Source organism: Carica papaya, chromosome 6 (genome assembly GCF_054855325.1).
Source record: "Carica papaya isolate Zhongbai chromosome 6, ASM5485532v1, whole genome shotgun sequence".
NCBI classification, from domain to species: Eukaryota; Viridiplantae; Streptophyta; class Magnoliopsida; order Brassicales; family Caricaceae; genus Carica; species Carica papaya.
The window spans coordinates 9,906,117-9,925,836 of NC_142314.1; the positions used below are offsets into that span (position 1 = coordinate 9,906,117).

Genomic DNA, 19,720 nt, shown 5'->3' on the forward strand with positions numbered 1-19,720 from the left:
ATTTATTCTTAAAAGTGAAGGGTGTCACTTGTCTGGAGATCTAATATATCTTTTTTTTTTGGCTGGGCCTGGTCAGTATGCTTGGTAAAAGGTGCTAAGGTGCATGAAGGGAGAGATTGAGCACTTCTGCGTTAATTTTTCTTAGAGATAAAACTGAATGGCAAAGCTATAATTAATGCAATTTGTAGAATTTTTGTTGGTCAAGGAGCAAATGACCTTTTGACCTACAGTTGAAAGGAGTAAATGATGGAAACAAAGGGAGAAAAAATCTAATCTACAATCGTAGGCATTGGCAATCCATAATCACTAGGTTGTTGAGGCATTTAATGAGCAAACATCTATATATTCTATTCATAAGCAGTCTGAATAACAATTATGTATCTATGGAAGGATGGAATGTTATGTTTTATTATTGAGTTAGAGTGCCCTATATATACACATTCTTAGGGTAATAAAAGATAAACATATAATTGACTGTATATATGAGTATTTTTTTAGTATATCCTTTATCCTGCTTATACAAAGATACACTTTTCTACAATAATATATACTTCTCTACACTTCGGCTCAAGTTGACAAATAAATATTGTCCACTCCCAGCTTGACAATTACATCTGAAATCTGGGATTACTTGACCCTTTAGTCAGTATAACAGAAATTTTTGAGGCAGCAGGCATGTATAACATGCAAATCACACCACTTTCCAATTTCTCCTTGATAAAGTATCTGTCGACTTTAATAGTTCGGTCATATTTATGAGATTTTTTCTTATACTAATTGCTGATTTATTATCGTAAAAGAGTCTCATAGGCCTATGTCATTCAATTTTCAAGCCTTCCAGGATCATTAAGAGGCATAAAAATTCACTTACTCCTTGGACTATTCCCCAGAATTCTGGCATTGCACTAGACCAGAGTAGCATATTCTGTTTCTTGCTTCTACATATGACCAGATTTCCTCTAAAGAAAGTATAACAACTGGTGGTGGATCTCTTGTCAACTAATGCTCCTTCATAATCTGCATCAATTTAGACGTCAAAGATCAACTGGTTGTTTCTTTTAAATATAATACATTTTCCTGGTGTACCCTTCAAATAGTGGAGTACACGATATGCAGCTCGTAAGTGTTACCTCTTTGGGCTTGTGCATAATTACCTTATCGCACTTGTTGTGTAGGCAATATGCGGTATGATGTGTGATGTGTATATTAGTGTTCCAACCAGAACATTTTCCTGGTAAGATCAAAGTCTTCTTCAATCAATTCTAGTTTGTGATTGGGATCAATAGAGATACTCACATGTTTACATGCCAGCTTGTTAGTAGCTTAAAAAAGTCAGTAACATACTTCTCATCCTAGCTTTAGATGAAACCACCTCTAGCTCATGAAAATACTTTAACTTTCCTAATTTCTTGATTTAAAATTTTTTGGTCAGACATTTGAGCAATGTTTTTTTCTTTTCATCATTACTTGTCGCTATATGTCATCTGCATATATTAGAAGGGCTATGACTTCCTGAATTGGAAGGCTTAATAAATAAAGTATAATCTCCCAAACTTTGCTTGTATCGTATAGCTAGCATAACCTTTTGCAAATATTCCAAACAATGCTCTGAGGAATTGCTTGAGCCCCTATAGTGTCTTTTTTAGGTTGCACACTTAGTTTGTCTTTATGCCCTTAGGAAACCAAAGATCAATTTTCATATAAATTTTTTATTCTAATTTTCCATGTAGGAAAACATTCTTCACATCGAATTGTTACAATTGCCAATTAACATTTGCAGTCAAGGATAATTAAACCACGTACTATTTCATTTTTGCCACTGGTGTAAGGTCTCTTTGTGATCAATCCCATAAGTTTGAGTATATCTTTTAGCTACCAATCTCTATATGAACCCATTAGGTTTATATTTTATCATGAATACCTAATTGTACCCTACTAGTTTCTTCTCTTTGGATGGGTTCAATACTTCCCATGTTTGATTTTTCTCCAGAGCCTATATTTCAACTTCCATAGAATCTATCATTCTTTAATGGTTAAACTTCAGTTAGTATATTAGGAATGACTCTTGTATTTAGACTTATGTAAAAGTTTTTATGAGACGAAGAACATTTTTCGAATGATACAAAGTTCAAAATTGGGTAGAGTTGATGCTTAGTGGATTCTCTTTGTCTCTTTTCCGAGTGAAATATGTATATTTATATCATAAGGTAAAGAATTCTCAGAGCTTACCTCGTTTCCAGTACCTAACTTGGATTCATGAACTTGCTTTAGATCTCATTCCAAGTTTTTCCTTCCTGAGTACACCTGAGAGAACCATGAGTCCTATATTGTTGAGGATTTTGATTAATTTTCTTAGTTTTCTTTTTTCGATGGCATAGGTTCAGGTATATCTTGTGGTTGTTTGTTTTTTAATATGGTAGCTATTTGTTGAGATGTTTTAGTGTTTAAGAGTAGAGAAATATCAAATAGAAATTATTCTTCCCCTTAAAAATAAAATTTTGCAAAGAAAGACTTTGTCTTTATAAAGGTAGCATCAGCACATATATAGAACTTTTAAGTGGGAGGATGATAACATCTGCATCATTTTTATGTTGGTAAATCCACCACAAACATACATTTGCTAACCCTAGGGTCAAGGTTATTGGTTGTTCGTACTTTAAGAAAAAATAGCTAGAACTTTCATGGATTGGGAAAGTCTAGTACTTGAAATGGTAACTGTTGATAAGGTTGCAGTTAAAAGAGTTTCGCTTATAGTGTTTGTGCATATGATTTTGAAATAAGAAAACATGGGTAAGCGACTGTTTTTCTATTTTGCTACTCTGTGTTATGGACTGTAGACACAGGAAAAGTCATGAATGACCATTTCACTTTGAAAAAAGAAAGATATTGTTTGATTAAAATAGTTACTGGTATTATCAATTTGAAAACATCTAATTTTTATCTCAAACTAGGTGTTGATTATGTTGTGAAAGTGGAAAATAATGTGACTAATCTCATATTTAGATTTTAGCAAGAAAAACCAGGTTATTCTAGTGCAATTATCAATAAAAAAAATAACAAACCGTCGGGTTCTCAAAATATTAAGAAATTTGAGGATTCTCAAATATCATTGTGAAAACAAATTAAAGAGAAAATTACTTCTTTTAGTATTGGGGCGAAAAATTACATGTTTGTGTTTTGCTAATTCACAAATATCATAGTGTAAGTTTCCATTATTGGAATTTGAAAATAAAGAAGGAAACATAACTTTAAGACGAGAGAATTAGGGGTGACCTAATCTTCTGTGGTAGAGTCGTATTTTGTCAAGGGTGCATTTAGGAAGTATAACTCGTTTCAAGCCTCAGCATGTCCAATTGTCCTTCTTGAGTTATGTTCCTGAAATTCACAAATAGAGGAAGAAAATATTACTTTATAATTGTTAGAATATTATAAAAGATCTATATACATAATAGGTTGATTATGTTTTCAAATATATTAAACTAATTAGGAAAGAAATTAATAGGGTAATTTATATTGGTTAACATATATGATTCTATTTACATATATATATTCATTTCTATTTTCATGGTATCAGAGTCAGGGTTAGGATTTTTAGAGATCAAATTAGATCAGATCAAAGAAATGTTTGAACAACCCATTCTCGGTACTAGAGGAAGTCAACCACTGTCCTTTGACCAATTCAAATCGCGACCGGTATGGTGGTGCATGCAGAAGAGGTAGATGAAGCTTTTTCCTAGTGGGTCCAAGTCATCATGCGTTAGGTGAACCAAAGGGGGAAGGTTCGCGTGCGGGACGAGTTCGACACGAGGTCAGAACACAAAGAAACATTCAGCCAGCCTATTCTGAGCAAGAAACCAGAAGGCTGGAACGGAGGAAGTCGCAGCGGAGCAGATCGCGCAACAAGTTTTCTTCGATTTGTCGGTGCGATTTAAGGTATTTTGTTTCAAGCCCCTTCTGCATTTCGGTTGTCCGGTGGGGTCTGTAATGATTTTTGATCGAATGGAGGCATTTCGTGATTTTCGACAGCGGTGCGTGAACTCTGGCGGCGGCACGTGCGGCGGTAGTTAGTCTCCGGTGGTGGCAGTGTGCTTCTGTTAGTTTGCGTGTGTGGAGACGTACTCTATTTCTCTCAGGATTTCTGGTATATTTGCAGTGTTTTTCATGTACCCTTAGCTGTTGTGTTCAAGTAGTTCAAGTGATATTTTTTCGGTATTCTGAATTAAACTTGGTGATAACAAATTTTTTGTGAGTAAGATAACTCCAACCATGTCAAAGATCACTGAACATAAATTAAATAGCACAAATTTTATGGAGTGGTGCAAAACTATTAGGCTTTATCTAAGTAGTATTGATAAAGATGATCATTTGATTCAAGATCCTCCCACCAATGGAATTTGATAAGTTTAGCTAAGAGATAATGCACGATTGTTTTTGCATATTAAAAACTCAATTGACAGTGAGGTAATTGGCTTAATTAATCACTACGAGTTTGTTAAAGAATTGATGGATTATTTAGAATTTCTATACTCAGGAAAAGACAATGTGTTTTGTATGTATGATGTTCGTAAGGCCTTTTATCGTGTTGAGAAGGAGGCAAAATCTCTCACAACTTGCTTTATGGAATTCAAAAAAACTTATGAGAAGGTTAATGTACTTTTACCGTTTAGTACTAACATCAAGGTACAACAAACACAGAGAGATCAGATGACTATAATGAACTTCTTGCCTGGTCTTCAACCTAAATTTAAGACTGTTAAATCTCAAATTTTATTCGGTTCCGAGATCACATCTCTTCAGAAAGTTTTTAGTAGGGTACGCACAGAGAATAGTACACCCAATCAGCACTCTAATGTTCTTGTTGGCAGAGGAGGAGGAAGAAATATTAACAGGGGAGGAAATAGAACAATGGATAGTCGGAACAATAATCAAGTAATATTGTTTATTATTACTGTCATGAGTAGCGACATAGAAAGTGGTAATGTAAGAAATTAAAGAATTGGAATTAGAGAACACAGATTGCTAATATTGCAACTGTTGCTACTATTAGCTCCCCTTATGAGAAAACTATTATGGTTTTAGCCGATAAGTATGCAAGGTTCTCTTAGTTTTAAGAATGTTTGAAAGAATACCTACCAGTCACTACTTCTGCTGAATCAGGTAAAAGATGTTTTATCTCCTCATCAAATAAATGAGGGATTGATTATGGTGCTACAGATCACATGACAGATAATTCTAATATCTTCTCTAGCTTTTAATCACACAGAGCACCATCTTTTGTAACTATTGCTGATGGGTCAACTTATAATATTGAGGGTTTTGGGACTATAAAACCAATTTCTTTCATTACCTTGACATCTGTTTTAAGTCTACCTAAACTTACTTTCAATTTGATTTCTGTAAGTAGACTTACGAAAAAACTTAATTATTGTATCTCATTCTTTCTTGATCATTGTCTTTTTCAGAATTTTATGATTAAACAGATTATTGGTAAATAACATGTATCAGAAGGTCTCTATATTCTTGATAGTTAGGTACCTTGACTAGTTGTCTGCTCTAGTTTGATCTCTCCATTTGAAACACATTGTCAGTTGGGACATCCATCTCTCACTGTATTAAAGAAGTTGTATGTTCAATTTCATGCTATATCTTCATTAGATTGTGAGTTGTGTCAATTTGCAAAATATCATCGCAGCTTGTTGAGTCCAAAAATTAATAAACGAGCTGAGTTTGCTTTTAAATTAGTTCATTCTGATATCTGAGGTCTATGTCATGTTATGTGGAAAACAGAATTTAAATATTTTTACTTGTGGATGATTTTTCTCGAATGACTTGAATATACTTTATAAAAAATCGTTCTGGAAGTATTTACTCATTTTTGTGCTTTTCATGTGGAAATTAAAACTCAATTTAATGAGTCTGTACATGTGTTAAGAAGTAATAATGCCAAAGAATATATGTCAAATTCATTTCAGAATTATATGACTCAACGCGGGATTCTTCATTAGTGTTCGTGTGTCAATACATCATCTCAAAAAAGGGTTGTTGAAAGAAAGAACAGACATTTACTTGAGACTGCTCGAACTCTTTTATTCCAGACACAAGTTCTTAAGCAATTCTGGGCAGATGTTGAATCCACTGCATGTTTCTTGATTAATCGTTTACCATTTACAGTATTTGAAGGTGATTTTTATTACAATATTCTTTTTCCAAATTAGTCATTATTTTCAGTACAGCCGCGAGTATTTGGTACTACTTGTTATGTTCGAGATGTGCGACCCAATATTACTAAGTTGGATCCCAAATCCTTGATGTGTCTTTTTGGGATATTCTTGATTGCAAAAAAGATATCGGTGTTACTCTCCAGACCTCAATAAATATGTTGTATCAACCGATGTAGTCTTTTAAGAAGATATACTGTTCTTCTCTTCAGTCTAGCTCTACAGATCAAGTGAAGGACGATGAATGATTCATCTATAGATTCTAACACAATATCACTACGGAGTAACCAAGTAATGGTATATCTTCTTGTGTGCCTTTTGGGCAAACTGATGATGATGTGCCTCCAACTCAATAACCACTGCCAATTATTTATGTTTATTCCAGAAGACAACAGATTAATGATACATGTCCTGCTCCAGCTTTTTCGTCATCTGATCCGACCATCCATGATCTTCCCATCAGTCTTCGTAAAGATACACGTCAATGAACCCTTCCTTATTCTACTTATCCCATTACTAATTTCATTTCATATGATCATTTGTTTCATTCGTTTAGCTCTTTAATTACTTTTATAGATTCAATTTCTATATCAAAGGCAGTCAATGAGGCTCTAAATCACCCTAGTTGGTGTAATGTCATGCTGGAATAGATAATTGCTCTTGATAATAATCATACCTGAGATCTTATGGATTTACCCAAAGGAAAAAAGATTGTAGGGTGCAAATGAGTATTTGCAGTCAAAATAAATTCAGATGACTCTATAGCGGAACTTAACGCATAGCTGGTAGCAACAGGATATGCTCAGACATATGGGATGGACTATTCTGATACATTCTCTGCGGTGGCCAAGGTTACTTTTGGTCATTTATTCATGTCTATTATAGCCTCCCGTGATTGGCCCTTACATCAGGTAAACATCAAAAATGTATTTTTTTCATAGTGATTTCTTAAAAGAAGTGTATATGAAGCAACCACCTGTATTTGTTGCTCAGGGGGAGTACGGAAAAGTTTGTTATTTAAAAAAATCACTGTATGGTTTGAAACAAAGTCCCCGCGAGTGGTTTAACAAGTTCAGTGAGGTAGTCGGTGAGTTCAGATTGAAGAAGAACAAGTGTGATTATTCAGTGTTTTACAGATAATCAACAGCTGATATTATACTTGTTGTTTATGTTGATGATATTGTAATTACAGGAGATGATTATACGGGAATATCCTCTCCCAAGTCATCGCTACATACCAAGTTTAACACTAAAGACTTGTGACAGTTAAAATACTTTTTGAGGGTGGAAGTAACAATGAATAAGCAAGGGATTTTGTTGTCTTAGAGGAAGTTGCAGAAACAGGAAAGCTGGGAGTTAAGTCATACAATACACCAATGATACCAAATGTACATCTTACAAAAGATGATGGTAATCCCTTTAATGATCTAGAGAAATACAGGCGACTAGTTAATAAATTGAATTACCCTACTGTGACTCGTCCAGATATTGTATATTCTGTCAGTATTGCAAGTCAATTTATATCTCTACCTACAGTCAAATATTAGGAAGTTGTGGAACATATTTTGTGCTATTGAAAAGGTACCCCAGGATTTGGCATGGTATTTAAAAATCATGGATATACTCATATTGAATGTTTTACATATACTGATTGGGCTGGATCTACGATTGATAGGAGATCTATTACGGAAATTGTTGGAAATCTTGTATCATGGAAAAGTAAGAAATAAACAATTGTATCTCGCTCAAACCCAGAGTCTGAATATAGAGTTATGGCTCAATCCACATACCAAAAGATTTCGTATGTGGATTGAGCCATAAGATGAAGTGGGTTTGAATCCCACATCTCCTGCAATACTCTAGTGCGATAATCAGACTGCCCTACATATTATCTCAAATCCTATGTATCATGAGAAAATCAAATATATCGAGATTGATTATCACTTCATCCGAGAGAAGATTCATGAAAATTTCATACCTACTGGTTATGTGAAGACAGGAGAATAACTTGGTAATATATTCATAAAACCTCTAAATGGAATATAGATTGAGTATCTTTGGAAAAGCTGGGTATGATTAATATTTATGTTTCAGCTTGGGGATGAGTGTTAGAATAATATACAAGATCTATATACATAAATGGTTGATTATGTTTTCAAATATATTAAACTAATTAGGAAAGAAATTAATAGGGTAATTTATATTGGTTACCATATATAATTTTATTTATATATATATATATATATTCCTATTTTCATTTTAATAAAATATAAGAAATATTTAATATTTTTTCCTAAAATATACAATAATTAAGATTTTAAGACAGTTTAGTTACTGATATTAGATTGATGCATAATTTGAGAATATGTATTAAATCAGTAAGGGTAATGTAAGAGCTTAGTTTTGTGGTTCTAACTCTTGCTAGGATGGTTAGTAAACCTTCTAACTCTTACTAGGATGGTTAGTGAATCATTAACAGTAACAATTTTTCTATTGCTAGAACATGGGGAGTAGGTGTTAAAAGATTGAGCCAAGTTGGTTATGTGGATTCTGGCTCCTAAGTTTACAATCATAATAATACATATGGCTAGAACATGGGGAGTAGGTGTTAAAAGATTGAGCCAAGTTGGTTATGTGGTTTCTGGCTCCTAAGTTTACAATCATAATAATACGAAAGGCTTATTTGAGGTATTTAAATCATGAGACACAAAAAACATAACTAAATGTGTCAAATGACTAGTACCTTTAGGTTTTGCAAGGCAGTCAAGTCTGGATATCAGACGTTCAATTTCTGCCTTGAAATCATTGAGATCTATAGTCTTTTCTTCTCCCTATGTACGAGCCATATGTGCTGCTTGTCCTTTGATTTTTCATGTATTCTCAATCCTTACTAAGAGGTGTTAGGCTTTTCATAAAGTTTCCAACACTTTCTTTAGTGTGCCAGGTTTCTTGCAGAAAGTATTCTAAAGATTGTACGTGTTCTCCCCGCCAATAGCTAAAATCTTGCCGTGATTTGACTCTTTCCCCTATTGGTGTGGTTTGGATCCTTCAGTTGCCATTAAGGAACTATCAATAGTGTGAGATTCTAGCATAACTCTTCTTCTGCTTTCTTATGCATTGAGAAAAGATATTACCTCATTCAGGAATAACGTATTTTCTTTTCCTAGCATCATCGGGTCATATTTTTCTTTGGGTCCTGCCATGAATTGATATATCTTATCTTTTTCAATCATTCTTTTCAAAACTGTTGCATCTTTGCTACACTATATAGTGAGATTCTAGTATTGATGAAGCTCCTTTCGCAAGTTCTTCAAAAGGTTTACATATTTCGTTATTGATTTATTTCCTTGTTTGTTGACCAAGCTTTGACAGTTAGATCATATATCTGGATTGCATCCTTTACCTTGAAATAAGTTTCTCTAATTGGAATCCCAAACCTCTTTGGCAGTAGGTAGACCATAACTGTATTCTTTGGTGTGGTTGAATTCCGGGGTCAAGTCACTATTGTTGAATTTTCTTCATCCCATGCATCAAAATTTGGGTCTCTCAGTTATGGTCCGGTGCATAGAAGATGACTTATTTTTCCTTTTCCTCTTAGGATAGTCTGAATAAGTTGTGACCAATTCAAAAGTTCTTAGTACTGAAGTTATAGGCAACTTGAATTAGCTGAAATTCACTATTGGTTTACGCTGAATTTTGCATGTGGGAATTGATGCTACTAATTTAGGATATAACCTCCAACATGATTTAAAACTTTTAGATCAATTAGGGCCTATTAAATAAATCCAAGGAAGGAGATTATTGGCTGAACAGAGTCGACAGTGGCTGTGTGGTAGGCAACAAGTGTGGCTGGAAGCTGCGCCACTGGTGGATGCACGCAGAAGGTGCAGGCGCACTTGGTATGCATGTCTGGAGAGGCAAGCATGACCGAAGATTGCGCCGCTGGTGGCTGAGCATAGGAGGGGCAGGCCCAGCTGGTCTGCCTGGCTGGTGGCTGCACGCAGGAGTTGCAGTTGCGTCTGGGGTATGCGTGACTGATGACTGTGCACAGATGGGTGGGCATGATTATGCAGACCAGTGAGTTGCATGCTGGAAGGAACAGATTGGTGGCCAGCTATGAGGATCGGCGATTGTGATGGTGGTGGCTGGCTATGAAGGCTGGCCCCATTCAGGGTTTATGTGTTTTTCTTATTTCGGTAATAAAGACCGATTAAAGTTTATAAAAGAGTTATATAAAACTTTGATACCATATGAAAAGGTAGAATGTTGTGTTTTATTATTGAGTTGGAGGATCCTATATATACACATTCTTAGGATAATGAAAGGAAACATATAATTAATATATGGATATTTACTAGTACATCCTTCATTTTGATTATATAAAGGTAGACTTTCCTACATAATATTTATTTCCCAACAGGATCCTCCATATATTTATAAGGTGTGTAATCATCCTTTTGTATCTCTAACAATATTATTCTCTCTAGACTCTTAAATAGGAAAACACTTGATAAAATAAACTCTGATTAAATAAGATATGATGAGCCCATTCTAACAATAAGCCTATACTTAATATCTTTTGAAAAAAGTTGCGTTCATGTAAATGATATCTCTTTTTATTTTGTAAGAAGATCCTACATAAACTAAACTCTTTGTTATTACTAAATGTAATATAGTTACATAAGTATCTCTTAGTATTAGACTACTTTTCAAATTCTAAGGTGGTATTTCTAGTCTATTGCTCTTCCTCCTAAGATGACCCTATTATTCCTAGATGTTACCATCTAGGGAGCGATTTTCCTGGAAGAAGTTTCAGAGTCTCAATATCTTTGGAAGAAGATGTGATGTGGCTGGTGGAGGTTTTCCAAGATTTCTATTGGCGGAAGGAAGGGAAGGCATGGGGGAAGCATGTGGCAGGGAGAAATCATAAACTATGGTTGGCACTTGGTCAAAAATAGTACGAGAGATAGTTGGTTCTCTTATCGGAGAGAGGGAGTGGAATGAAGAGAATTTTCATCTCGAAAGGTGCTGAGGCAGGTGGAGGGTTATGAAATCTATGTTCGAGTTATTGGATTGCCCTCTTGTTAACCCAAACGAGAGGAAGCAGGAGATGATGGCAAGAGGGTATGTGGCAAGGGTTGAGGAGAAGGAGATTATGCTGAGTAAGGAATCCATCAAATGTCTTCATTGCTTGACGGAGCTCCTAATCTTAGTGGAAATAGGCGGGATGAAGTCGTACGTGAGGCGGCGAAACCTGAGGGAGGAGAGAGGAGCCGAGTAGGGCAGATACAACTTGGGACGAAAATGGGTCAAGTTGAATTTGAATTTCAAAATGGAGGAGAATAACCGTCTGGGCTCTGAATGAAACGCTCAAAGAGGAAGTCGTTTTGGACTTAGTGATAGATCTAGGCCGAATGGGGGTGGGCCAAGAAGATTCGACATTGGTGGGCTAAATAGGGGAAAAAGGCTAACATAGGAAGAAAAGGCGAAGTGGGTTGTATAGGCTAGGCCGAGTAAGGAGTTCACAAGAAAAAGAAGCCCAAAGGTGAAGTGGGTGTGACGGCACTTCATGAAAGACTCGATCCGAGCAAAAATGGAGGAATGAACATTAGGGTCTGGGGAATGCAACTGTCGAGTGGAGGATCAGGAGCAGAGAGGGACAGGGTTTGAAGGTGATTCGTTTGTCGGCTCTGATGAAATGATAGAGCCTATGGTCGAAGATGTTGGTGAATCCTCAACTGAGAGAGAGGAGATGATGTCTTGCAGTAAATCAGAGGGAGAGAAAGAGGAGGAGAAGAGAGAGAGGCCGACTGTGGGGATTGACGATCAGAAGCGAGAGTTGGTAATAGTGCTAGTCATTGCAAAAGAGGGAGGAGCGATAATTTTAAGAAGCCCAGCCTCTGAAAAGCATAGAGAAGAGGTTGTGGGAGTTGAGAAAGATGGAAAAGCTGAAGAGGAGATCCAGTCTATTTGGGTGCTACAAAACATCCAAAGAATCAGCAATATGTTGGGTGTTACATTTGAGGGTATAGAGGATCAAATGATGGTGCTTTTTGTTGCAATTGAATGAAGAAGAAATGAAAAGAAATAGGGGGAGGATTCAATGGCAAGGGGAAGGAGAAAACAGGTGGAGGGGGGATCTAGGGAATTGCGGAGACTGCAATCATCAATTAACTATGATTGCAAGAGGAGAAAATATGGAAGCCACATATTTTTTGTCTTCAGAAATAAAAAAGGAAGATAATCAAAGAGAAGGAAATAAGAAGCTTATGGAGGGTGAAGGATATTAGGTGGAGTGTTTTGCCTGTTGAAGGAGCAGCGAGAGGAATTGTGGTGGTTTGGAGGGAGGAAAAAGTTTCGTGTAAAGAGGTGATTGTGGGGGAGATTATTATTTCTTGCATGTTCCAGACCTGCCATGATGAGGAAGAGTGGGTGCTTGGTGTTTATATTGTAGGGGGAACTGAAAGCAAGAAGGATAGCTTGTGGAGGGAGCAGGAGGAGTATAAGAAGAAATAGGGTAGTATATGAGTTGCTTTTTTTTTTCTTGGGTGGGGGGCTTGTTTCAACATGGTGATAAGAGGCGTAATGAGAGGAGTTGGTGGATTTTACCGCAGATGGAGGAAAGGTGGACATGGACTAACCAAAGGAGCATTCCATTATGCTTTAGAATTGACCCTTTTTTTATCTCATTTGATTATCTTTTGCAGCTTGCAGGAGTGTGTCAAAAAGTGTTGTAAAGGCTTATCTCTGATCACTTTCCAATCAACATTGTCTTGGATGGTACACAATGGAGCCTTATTCCCTTCCACCTGATGACAATAAATAGACAAAGGTGGAGAGTTTCTGCTCCATAGTTGAGAAATGTTGGAATGATACAAAGGTGGATGGGAAAGCTAGCTTCAGGATAGCAAGAAAACTAAACTACTGAAAATTGAGATAAAGAAATGGGTAAAGGAGGCACGTGACAAGGACGAAGAAAACACAAGCACATTATTACAGGATATTGATGATGTACATAAAAAGGAAAGGGATTGTGATTAACCTTGGAAGAAGCAGTGAGAAGAGAGTTATTGAGAGTGGACCTGGCTAACAGGATCAATATGGAGGAGGTTTCTTGGAGGCAAAAGGCAAGAGAAAGGTGGCTAAAGGAAGGTGACATGAATACACGATATTTTCACTGTTTGACTAGTTATAGGAGAAGATGTAATTATGTAGAGGAAATTATTATCGACAACAATAGTATTCAGGGTAATGAAATATGAGAGAGAAAGCTTAAGATTTCTTCCATAATCGGTATGAGGAAGAGTTTAGGAGATGACCTAGGTTGGATGGTTTGTAGTTCAAGATGCTGAATGAGACAAGTAGAATCAATCTAGAGAAATAATTCACTAAAGAGGAGATTTTGGATGGTCTTAAAGAATGCAATGGTGGCAAAGCTCCTGGGCCTAACGGTTTTAATGTGAAATCTCTACAAGAATTTTGGCATGTCGTCAAAAGGGATGTGGTGGAAGTATTTGATTATTTGCATGATTTTAACCCCTTTATGAAATTACTGAATTCTACTTTTTTTGTGCTTGTTGCTAAAGTGAAAGGTATAAAAAAACATGATGGATTTTAAACCTATTAGTTTGGTGGGGTGCATCTACAAACTTATTTCAAGAGTTTTGGCTAGAAGATTATTTAAGATGCTAGAGGAAACGATTGGAGAGAATCAGCATGTCTTTGTGAATGGTAGACAAATCTTAGATGCTGCCATGGTGGCAAATGAAGTGGTAGATAACTTGGTGGACAACAAGAGGGAAGGACTCCTATGTAAATTAGACATGGAGAAAATGTATAATCATGTTTGTTGAAAATTTGTGGATTATATGCTGGGTAGACTTGGATTGGTCAGAACTGGAGGAGATGGATGTATTCGTGCTTAACAACCTCTTCTTTTGTTGTTTTGGTTAATGATGGGCTTTCTGCCCTCTTTAAACCATCGAGATTTTTGAGACAGGGAGATCCGCTCTCTCCCCTTTTGTTCATAATCATTATGGAAGCCTTGAATAGGCTATTGGAGAGAGCTAAGATGTTGGAGTTGTTGAGGGGTGCGGTGGTGGGGCGAGGTGATCGGTGAGTTGAGGTATCTCACTTGTTATTCACGAACTATACTCTTTTTGGAACCAGAGAAGAAGATGATGTTGCACCTAAGGTGTGTTCTTTTATATCTTCAAGCAGTCTCTAGATTAATATTAATTTGAAAAAAAAAATGAGATGGTGCGCATAGGAGATCAAAGAGACGAGATCAAGCTAGCTGGGGTGTTGGGATGTAAGTGTGCTAACCTTCCTATCAAGTATCTTGGTCTGCCGTTGAGTTCCAGATGCAAAGATGGGAGAACTTGGATCCAGTGATCAAGATGTTTGAGCCAAGACTAGCTGGCTGGAATAGTAAATTCTTGTACAAGGGTAGAATATTAAGTCTCATTAAAAACACGTTGATGAATCTTCCTATTTATTATTTGTCTCACTTGACAATACCAGTTAAGGTGGTGAGGAGATTGGAAGCAATCCAGTGTCATATCTTGTGGGATGATGAAGAAGGGAGAAGAAGATTTCATTTGGTAAAGTGGAAAGATGTGAAATTGCCGTGGAACAAGGTGATCTGGGTTTAAGATCCTTTGTTGAATTCAACATTGCTTTGTCAGAAAAATGGATTTAGAGATATATGAGGAAGAAAATAGGTCATGGAAGAGCATTGTTGATGCTCGATGGGGTAGGTTGGAGGGTGGAGTGACAGCTAGAGAGGTGGTTAGACCACATGGGAGGGATTTGTGGAAAAAGATAGGCATGGGGTTGCGGAACTTCCAAGAATGTATTACTTGGAAGGTGGGAAAGGGGAATCAAACTCTCCTTTTGGAGGATGAGCAGGTGGGAAGGGGAAGACTCAAGAATCTCTTTCCGCAGATTTATGCCATTGCATAATTCAAGTATATAGTGTTGAGGAAGCTTGCAGAGAAGGGAATGGAGGTAGGGCGTAGACAGTGATTGTGAATTGGAATCTCGATGGTTGAGAGATTGAAGAGCATGAAACTTTGTTACATTTTTTTCCACTTTGCATTTAAATGATGTGAGGGATCGGATTGTCTGGAAATTGAAGAAAAATGGGGAGTTTACTTTCAAGTCCTTCTATAGTTACTTGGTTGGCAGTTTGGGGGAAGGTGTGGCAAGATTTCCTATTAGTCAAATATGGAAAGTGCAGGCTCTTCAAATAATAGCATATTTTGCATGGGAAGCAAAAAAGAAGTACATTCTGACTATTGATAAGCTAATGAGAAGGTGCAGGATAATGGTGAACGGGTGTTATATATGTAAAAGAGCTGCTCCGACTTGCAATCATATTCTTTTGTGCTACCCGGGAGGAAATTCGCGCTTGAAGGGTTGTGTAGAAAGAAAATATTTATAAAACTTATTCTTTTAATAATTTTTTGGGTGGTTTGGAAAGAGAGAAATAATAGGACTTTTGAAGATATAGAGGGAGAGATGGTTATAGTATTTTGACTCTTTGATTTTTTGTTATGATATTTATAGATGAGAGACATTTGGGAATGTCATAGATATTAATATAGATTTGTAAATATCTTGTAAATGGGTGGTACTTCCTTTGTGCTTTGTTAATATACTTTCATAATTTTTATTTCAAAGAAAAAATATTAGACTACTTTTCTGCATCACTTTTATTTCAAGTGCTTAACAGCCTGCATGAACTGTGGTTACCATGTGTGGTTAGTGCTGCAACCTTTTAGGATCTTCTTGTTTAAGTTTAAAGCACTAAGGAATCAAGGTTGGGTTTTAGTTCAGATTTCTCAATCTGATGCATCTGGGCGGAAAAATTTTCTTTTCTGGTGCCAGCTAATGCTGTAGGTTTGATGCTTTGGCAGGAGTGCATGTTAGTCATTGTTGGGAACCTGTAATATCCTTAAGATTCTTTTGATGAATTGTTGAAGGGAAACCTTCTTTGTTAAAGTCTAGGTAATATGAGGAGCAAAAGAACTATTTGCCCATGCACTTTTTTTGTTTCCTCTTTTGAAATGCGTTATTCTACATTCATGCACTGTTTGCTTTTCTTTCCTCTGCCCCAGTTAGTGTTCTCAATGGAGGGTTTTGAGAATTTTTGGGTATTTACAGGCACCTCACAGCTAGACTTGCTCTTGGATGGAGGATCCGTTTGACCCAACATTTGCTAAAGAACTATTTGAGAAACAATGCTTTCTACAAGGTATTCAGAGCTTACAAATTTTCAATGTTTGTCTGGTCAGTTAGCTCAAACTATCTCCCTGAAGAAATAAGTATACATTTTGTTTCTCCAAAGTTTTGAAGTATTTCCAAATTTAGGTAACTTTGAATGTACTAAAAGCCTGTACAAAGTATAGGGGAGAACTTTATGTTGCCTCTAACAACTAGTTTGGAATCAAATGGTTGAGTTTTACTTGGGTTGGATCAAAATCCATTAGAAGTTATTTTTTCTTTTCATTCTCTGTTATAGGAAGGTTAAAATCATGTAATAGTAAATTAACTTTTCATTCTTTGTAGGTTTTTCAAATGTCCAGCCAAAATGTTGATGCTGATCAGAGAATAACTCATGATCTAGAAAAGTTAACCTCTGACTTGTCAGGACTTGTCACTGGAATGGTTAAGCCTACTGTTGACATTCTGTGGTGAGTGCTTGTCTCAGTTTATTATGGTTAGTTGTTTGGTTCTTCTAGGATCTTGTATTGCAGATCAGACTCCCTACTCTTCCTCAATTCTAATGATTGCTGAAACTAAATAGGTTCACATGGAGAATGAAGCTATTAACAGGTCAGAGAGGAGTTGCCATATTGTATGCATATATGTTACTTGGTCTGGGTTTTCTGAGGACTGTTACTCCTGAATTTGGTGATCTGGCAAGTAAAGAACAACAACTTGAAGGGACATTTAGGTGATTTTTGTTATTATTATATTGTGCTAGCAAAGAATGATTCCATAAACACCTTCCTGACTTTCTATATCCTGCATGAATTAGGTTCATGCATGAAAGGTTGCGCACTCATGCTGAATCTGTTGCATTTTTCGGAGGTGGTGCTCGAGAAAAAGCTGTAAGCTACTTAAACTCTATCATTATTGTACATACTGTTCTTTCAAAAAACAAAATTATTGTATATACTGTTTTTGTGTGTCAGTTGATTTTAACTTCTTGATCAATAGGGACATCAGTGTTTTGCTGAAAAACAGAATCTTTTAAGTCATATTTGCATGTGTTCTTTTAATTGTTTTGTCATCATCTTTACAAGTATTTATTAGCAGAACCTGCAGGTGTAAAATTTTCAGTTTCTAATTATCAAACTGCATTTTAATTTGCATCTGCCTCTCAATGGTTTAAGCAGCTGGAAAGTAGTTTGTTTCAACAGTCTTGTCTCTAGGACTTGTGGGAAATGAACCAGCTATGTTATTTGTGATTGTACCACTTCTGAATGAGCATTCTGTACTTTAGGCTGAAAACTTAGTTTGATGTTTGGAATGAGTCATTATGCAGTATTCACATCATTGTTAGTTTTAAATGAGGACGTGAAAATTATTTTTAGATTGATCCCCCTTGTTTGCAGTATCCATCTTACAACTTCCTTGTTCTGAGCAGATGGTAGAGTCAAAATTCAGAGAGCTTCTTGATCACTCTGTCTTACTTCTGAAGAAAAAATGGCTCTTTGGTATACTAGATGATTTTGTGACAAAGCAGTTACCACATAATGTGACTTGGGGCTTGAGCTTGTTATATGCTATTGAACATAAGGGAGACCGATCCTTGGTTTCAACACAAGGTGAGATTTGTATGATGGTGAGACACAACCATACTCTATCTTTGTTCCTCTCTTGCTCATACCAATTCAATGTTCAGGGGAGCTGGCACATGCATTGCGGTTTCTAGCATCTGTTGTGTCCCAGAGCTTTTTAGCCTTTGGAGACATCCTCGAATTGAATAGGAAGTTTGTTGAGCTCTCTGGTGGTATCAATCGAATTTTTGAGCTTGAGGAGCTTCTGGATGCTGCTCAGTCTGGTAAATCTATCTTTAGTATCTCATTAAGTTTTTCAGTGAATTACTTACTTCATTTAAGCATCTTTAATTTTGACGGAAGAATTGTTTATGTTTTTAAATCTAGCAGAATTCTTTTAGTTTCAATTGTTATTGGTATCTTTCTTTCTTTTCTAATACCTTAACTTTGCTAACTGTTAATATTTGACTAGTAGGCTTTTTTCTTGATACTGGTGATATTTTTGGAGAAAATTTGAGAGCTTTCTTGGTAATGTACTAGAATACTACGAAGACAACACAATGATTCAGTGCTTCCATAGATGGTTCGCTAGGTACCAATAGATTTAGATGCTTAACTTCATTGAGTGCAGTATGAAATACGTGACTTCACCATGATTAGAGAACATTCGTTCTTTCCATTGTTTGATGAATATGAACATATGACTACCCTCTACCCTTTAAGTATCCACTCCCTTGATGAATATTAAGTTCCATTTATTGTAGGTACGTATGTAGACCTACTATTTGGCAGTAGGAACATGATGGTTAATCCTAGATTTTCCTCCGTACTGATGACTATTAATAATTAAGAAATGATTAATACATAGCTCTTCTTGAAAAGCCTGGCCAAAATTTCCTAAAGTCATTCTTTCGAGAAGTTGCTTGTTGGAAGCACACTCAATCTTGAGCATGAAAAAAGAGCCTAAGTTTAAGCTCATCATACAAAGCAAGTGCTCTTTACAGGATGTATGAAGTCAGAGCATCTTTGCCCCCAAATTCTTTTCTTCAATAAGATTGGGACTGAAGCCAAGACCTCATATCGGTTTAGGAATACCATGTAATTCTCCGAAAAAGATCAATTTACACCTTATTTGGATAAATCTTAGTGATGATTAATTAATGTCTGACAATAACAGTGATTGGATAATAGGATGGTATGGTTGTATTTTCAGTCAAATTACTAATTTATTTATATCTATTATATGTAGTAGTAAATGGTATATAAGAAGTATGTAATGAAAAAAAATAAATTGTTTACCAATATAATTACATTTGTATTTAAATAAATAATTATTATACATAATCAAATTAAATTTTTATATTTAGTAAAATAAATAATAATTTGTGAGAACAAAAATGTAATTAAATATATTATATTGGGGTATAAGGGGAAAAAAAGTAACCTGTCGATTACATACTATCGATTCGATAATTTTAAAATTCATTCCAAATTTGCCAGTCAAATATCTTTTGCTACTATTAGAAGTTAAAGTAAATATGATTTTCTCACATCCGTAGAGTACCATACATTAAAATTCTATTATTCACTACGATCCAAATAGGGTGTTAAATTCTCTAATTGTTTTTTCTATACTAATGTAGTTCTCTAAAGAACTGGTAAATATTATTGCTAAGGAAAATCGTTGTACTAAGAAAGCTTAATTTTTCATGC

General features: G+C 35.8%; 1 protein-coding gene across 8 annotated transcripts in view; it reads left to right on the plus strand.

Annotated features, from left to right (window-relative positions):
- ABCD1 (peroxisomal ABC transporter 1) overlaps positions 1 to 19,720 on the plus strand; it is a 74,568-nt gene that overhangs the window by 49,821 nt on the left and 5,027 nt on the right. For all 8 annotated transcript variants that reach the window (XM_088223119.1, XM_088223121.1, XM_088223122.1 and 5 more), the window contains 6 exons: positions 16,386 to 16,476; positions 16,791 to 16,915; positions 17,029 to 17,178; positions 17,263 to 17,335; positions 17,875 to 18,055; positions 18,133 to 18,291. In XM_088223119.1, coding sequence (XP_088079245.1) covers positions 16,386 to 16,476; positions 16,791 to 16,915; positions 17,029 to 17,178; positions 17,263 to 17,335; positions 17,875 to 18,055; positions 18,133 to 18,291 — 779 coding nt within the window. The remainder of the gene's footprint in view (positions 1 to 16,385; positions 16,477 to 16,790; positions 16,916 to 17,028; positions 17,179 to 17,262; positions 17,336 to 17,874; positions 18,056 to 18,132; positions 18,292 to 19,720) is intronic.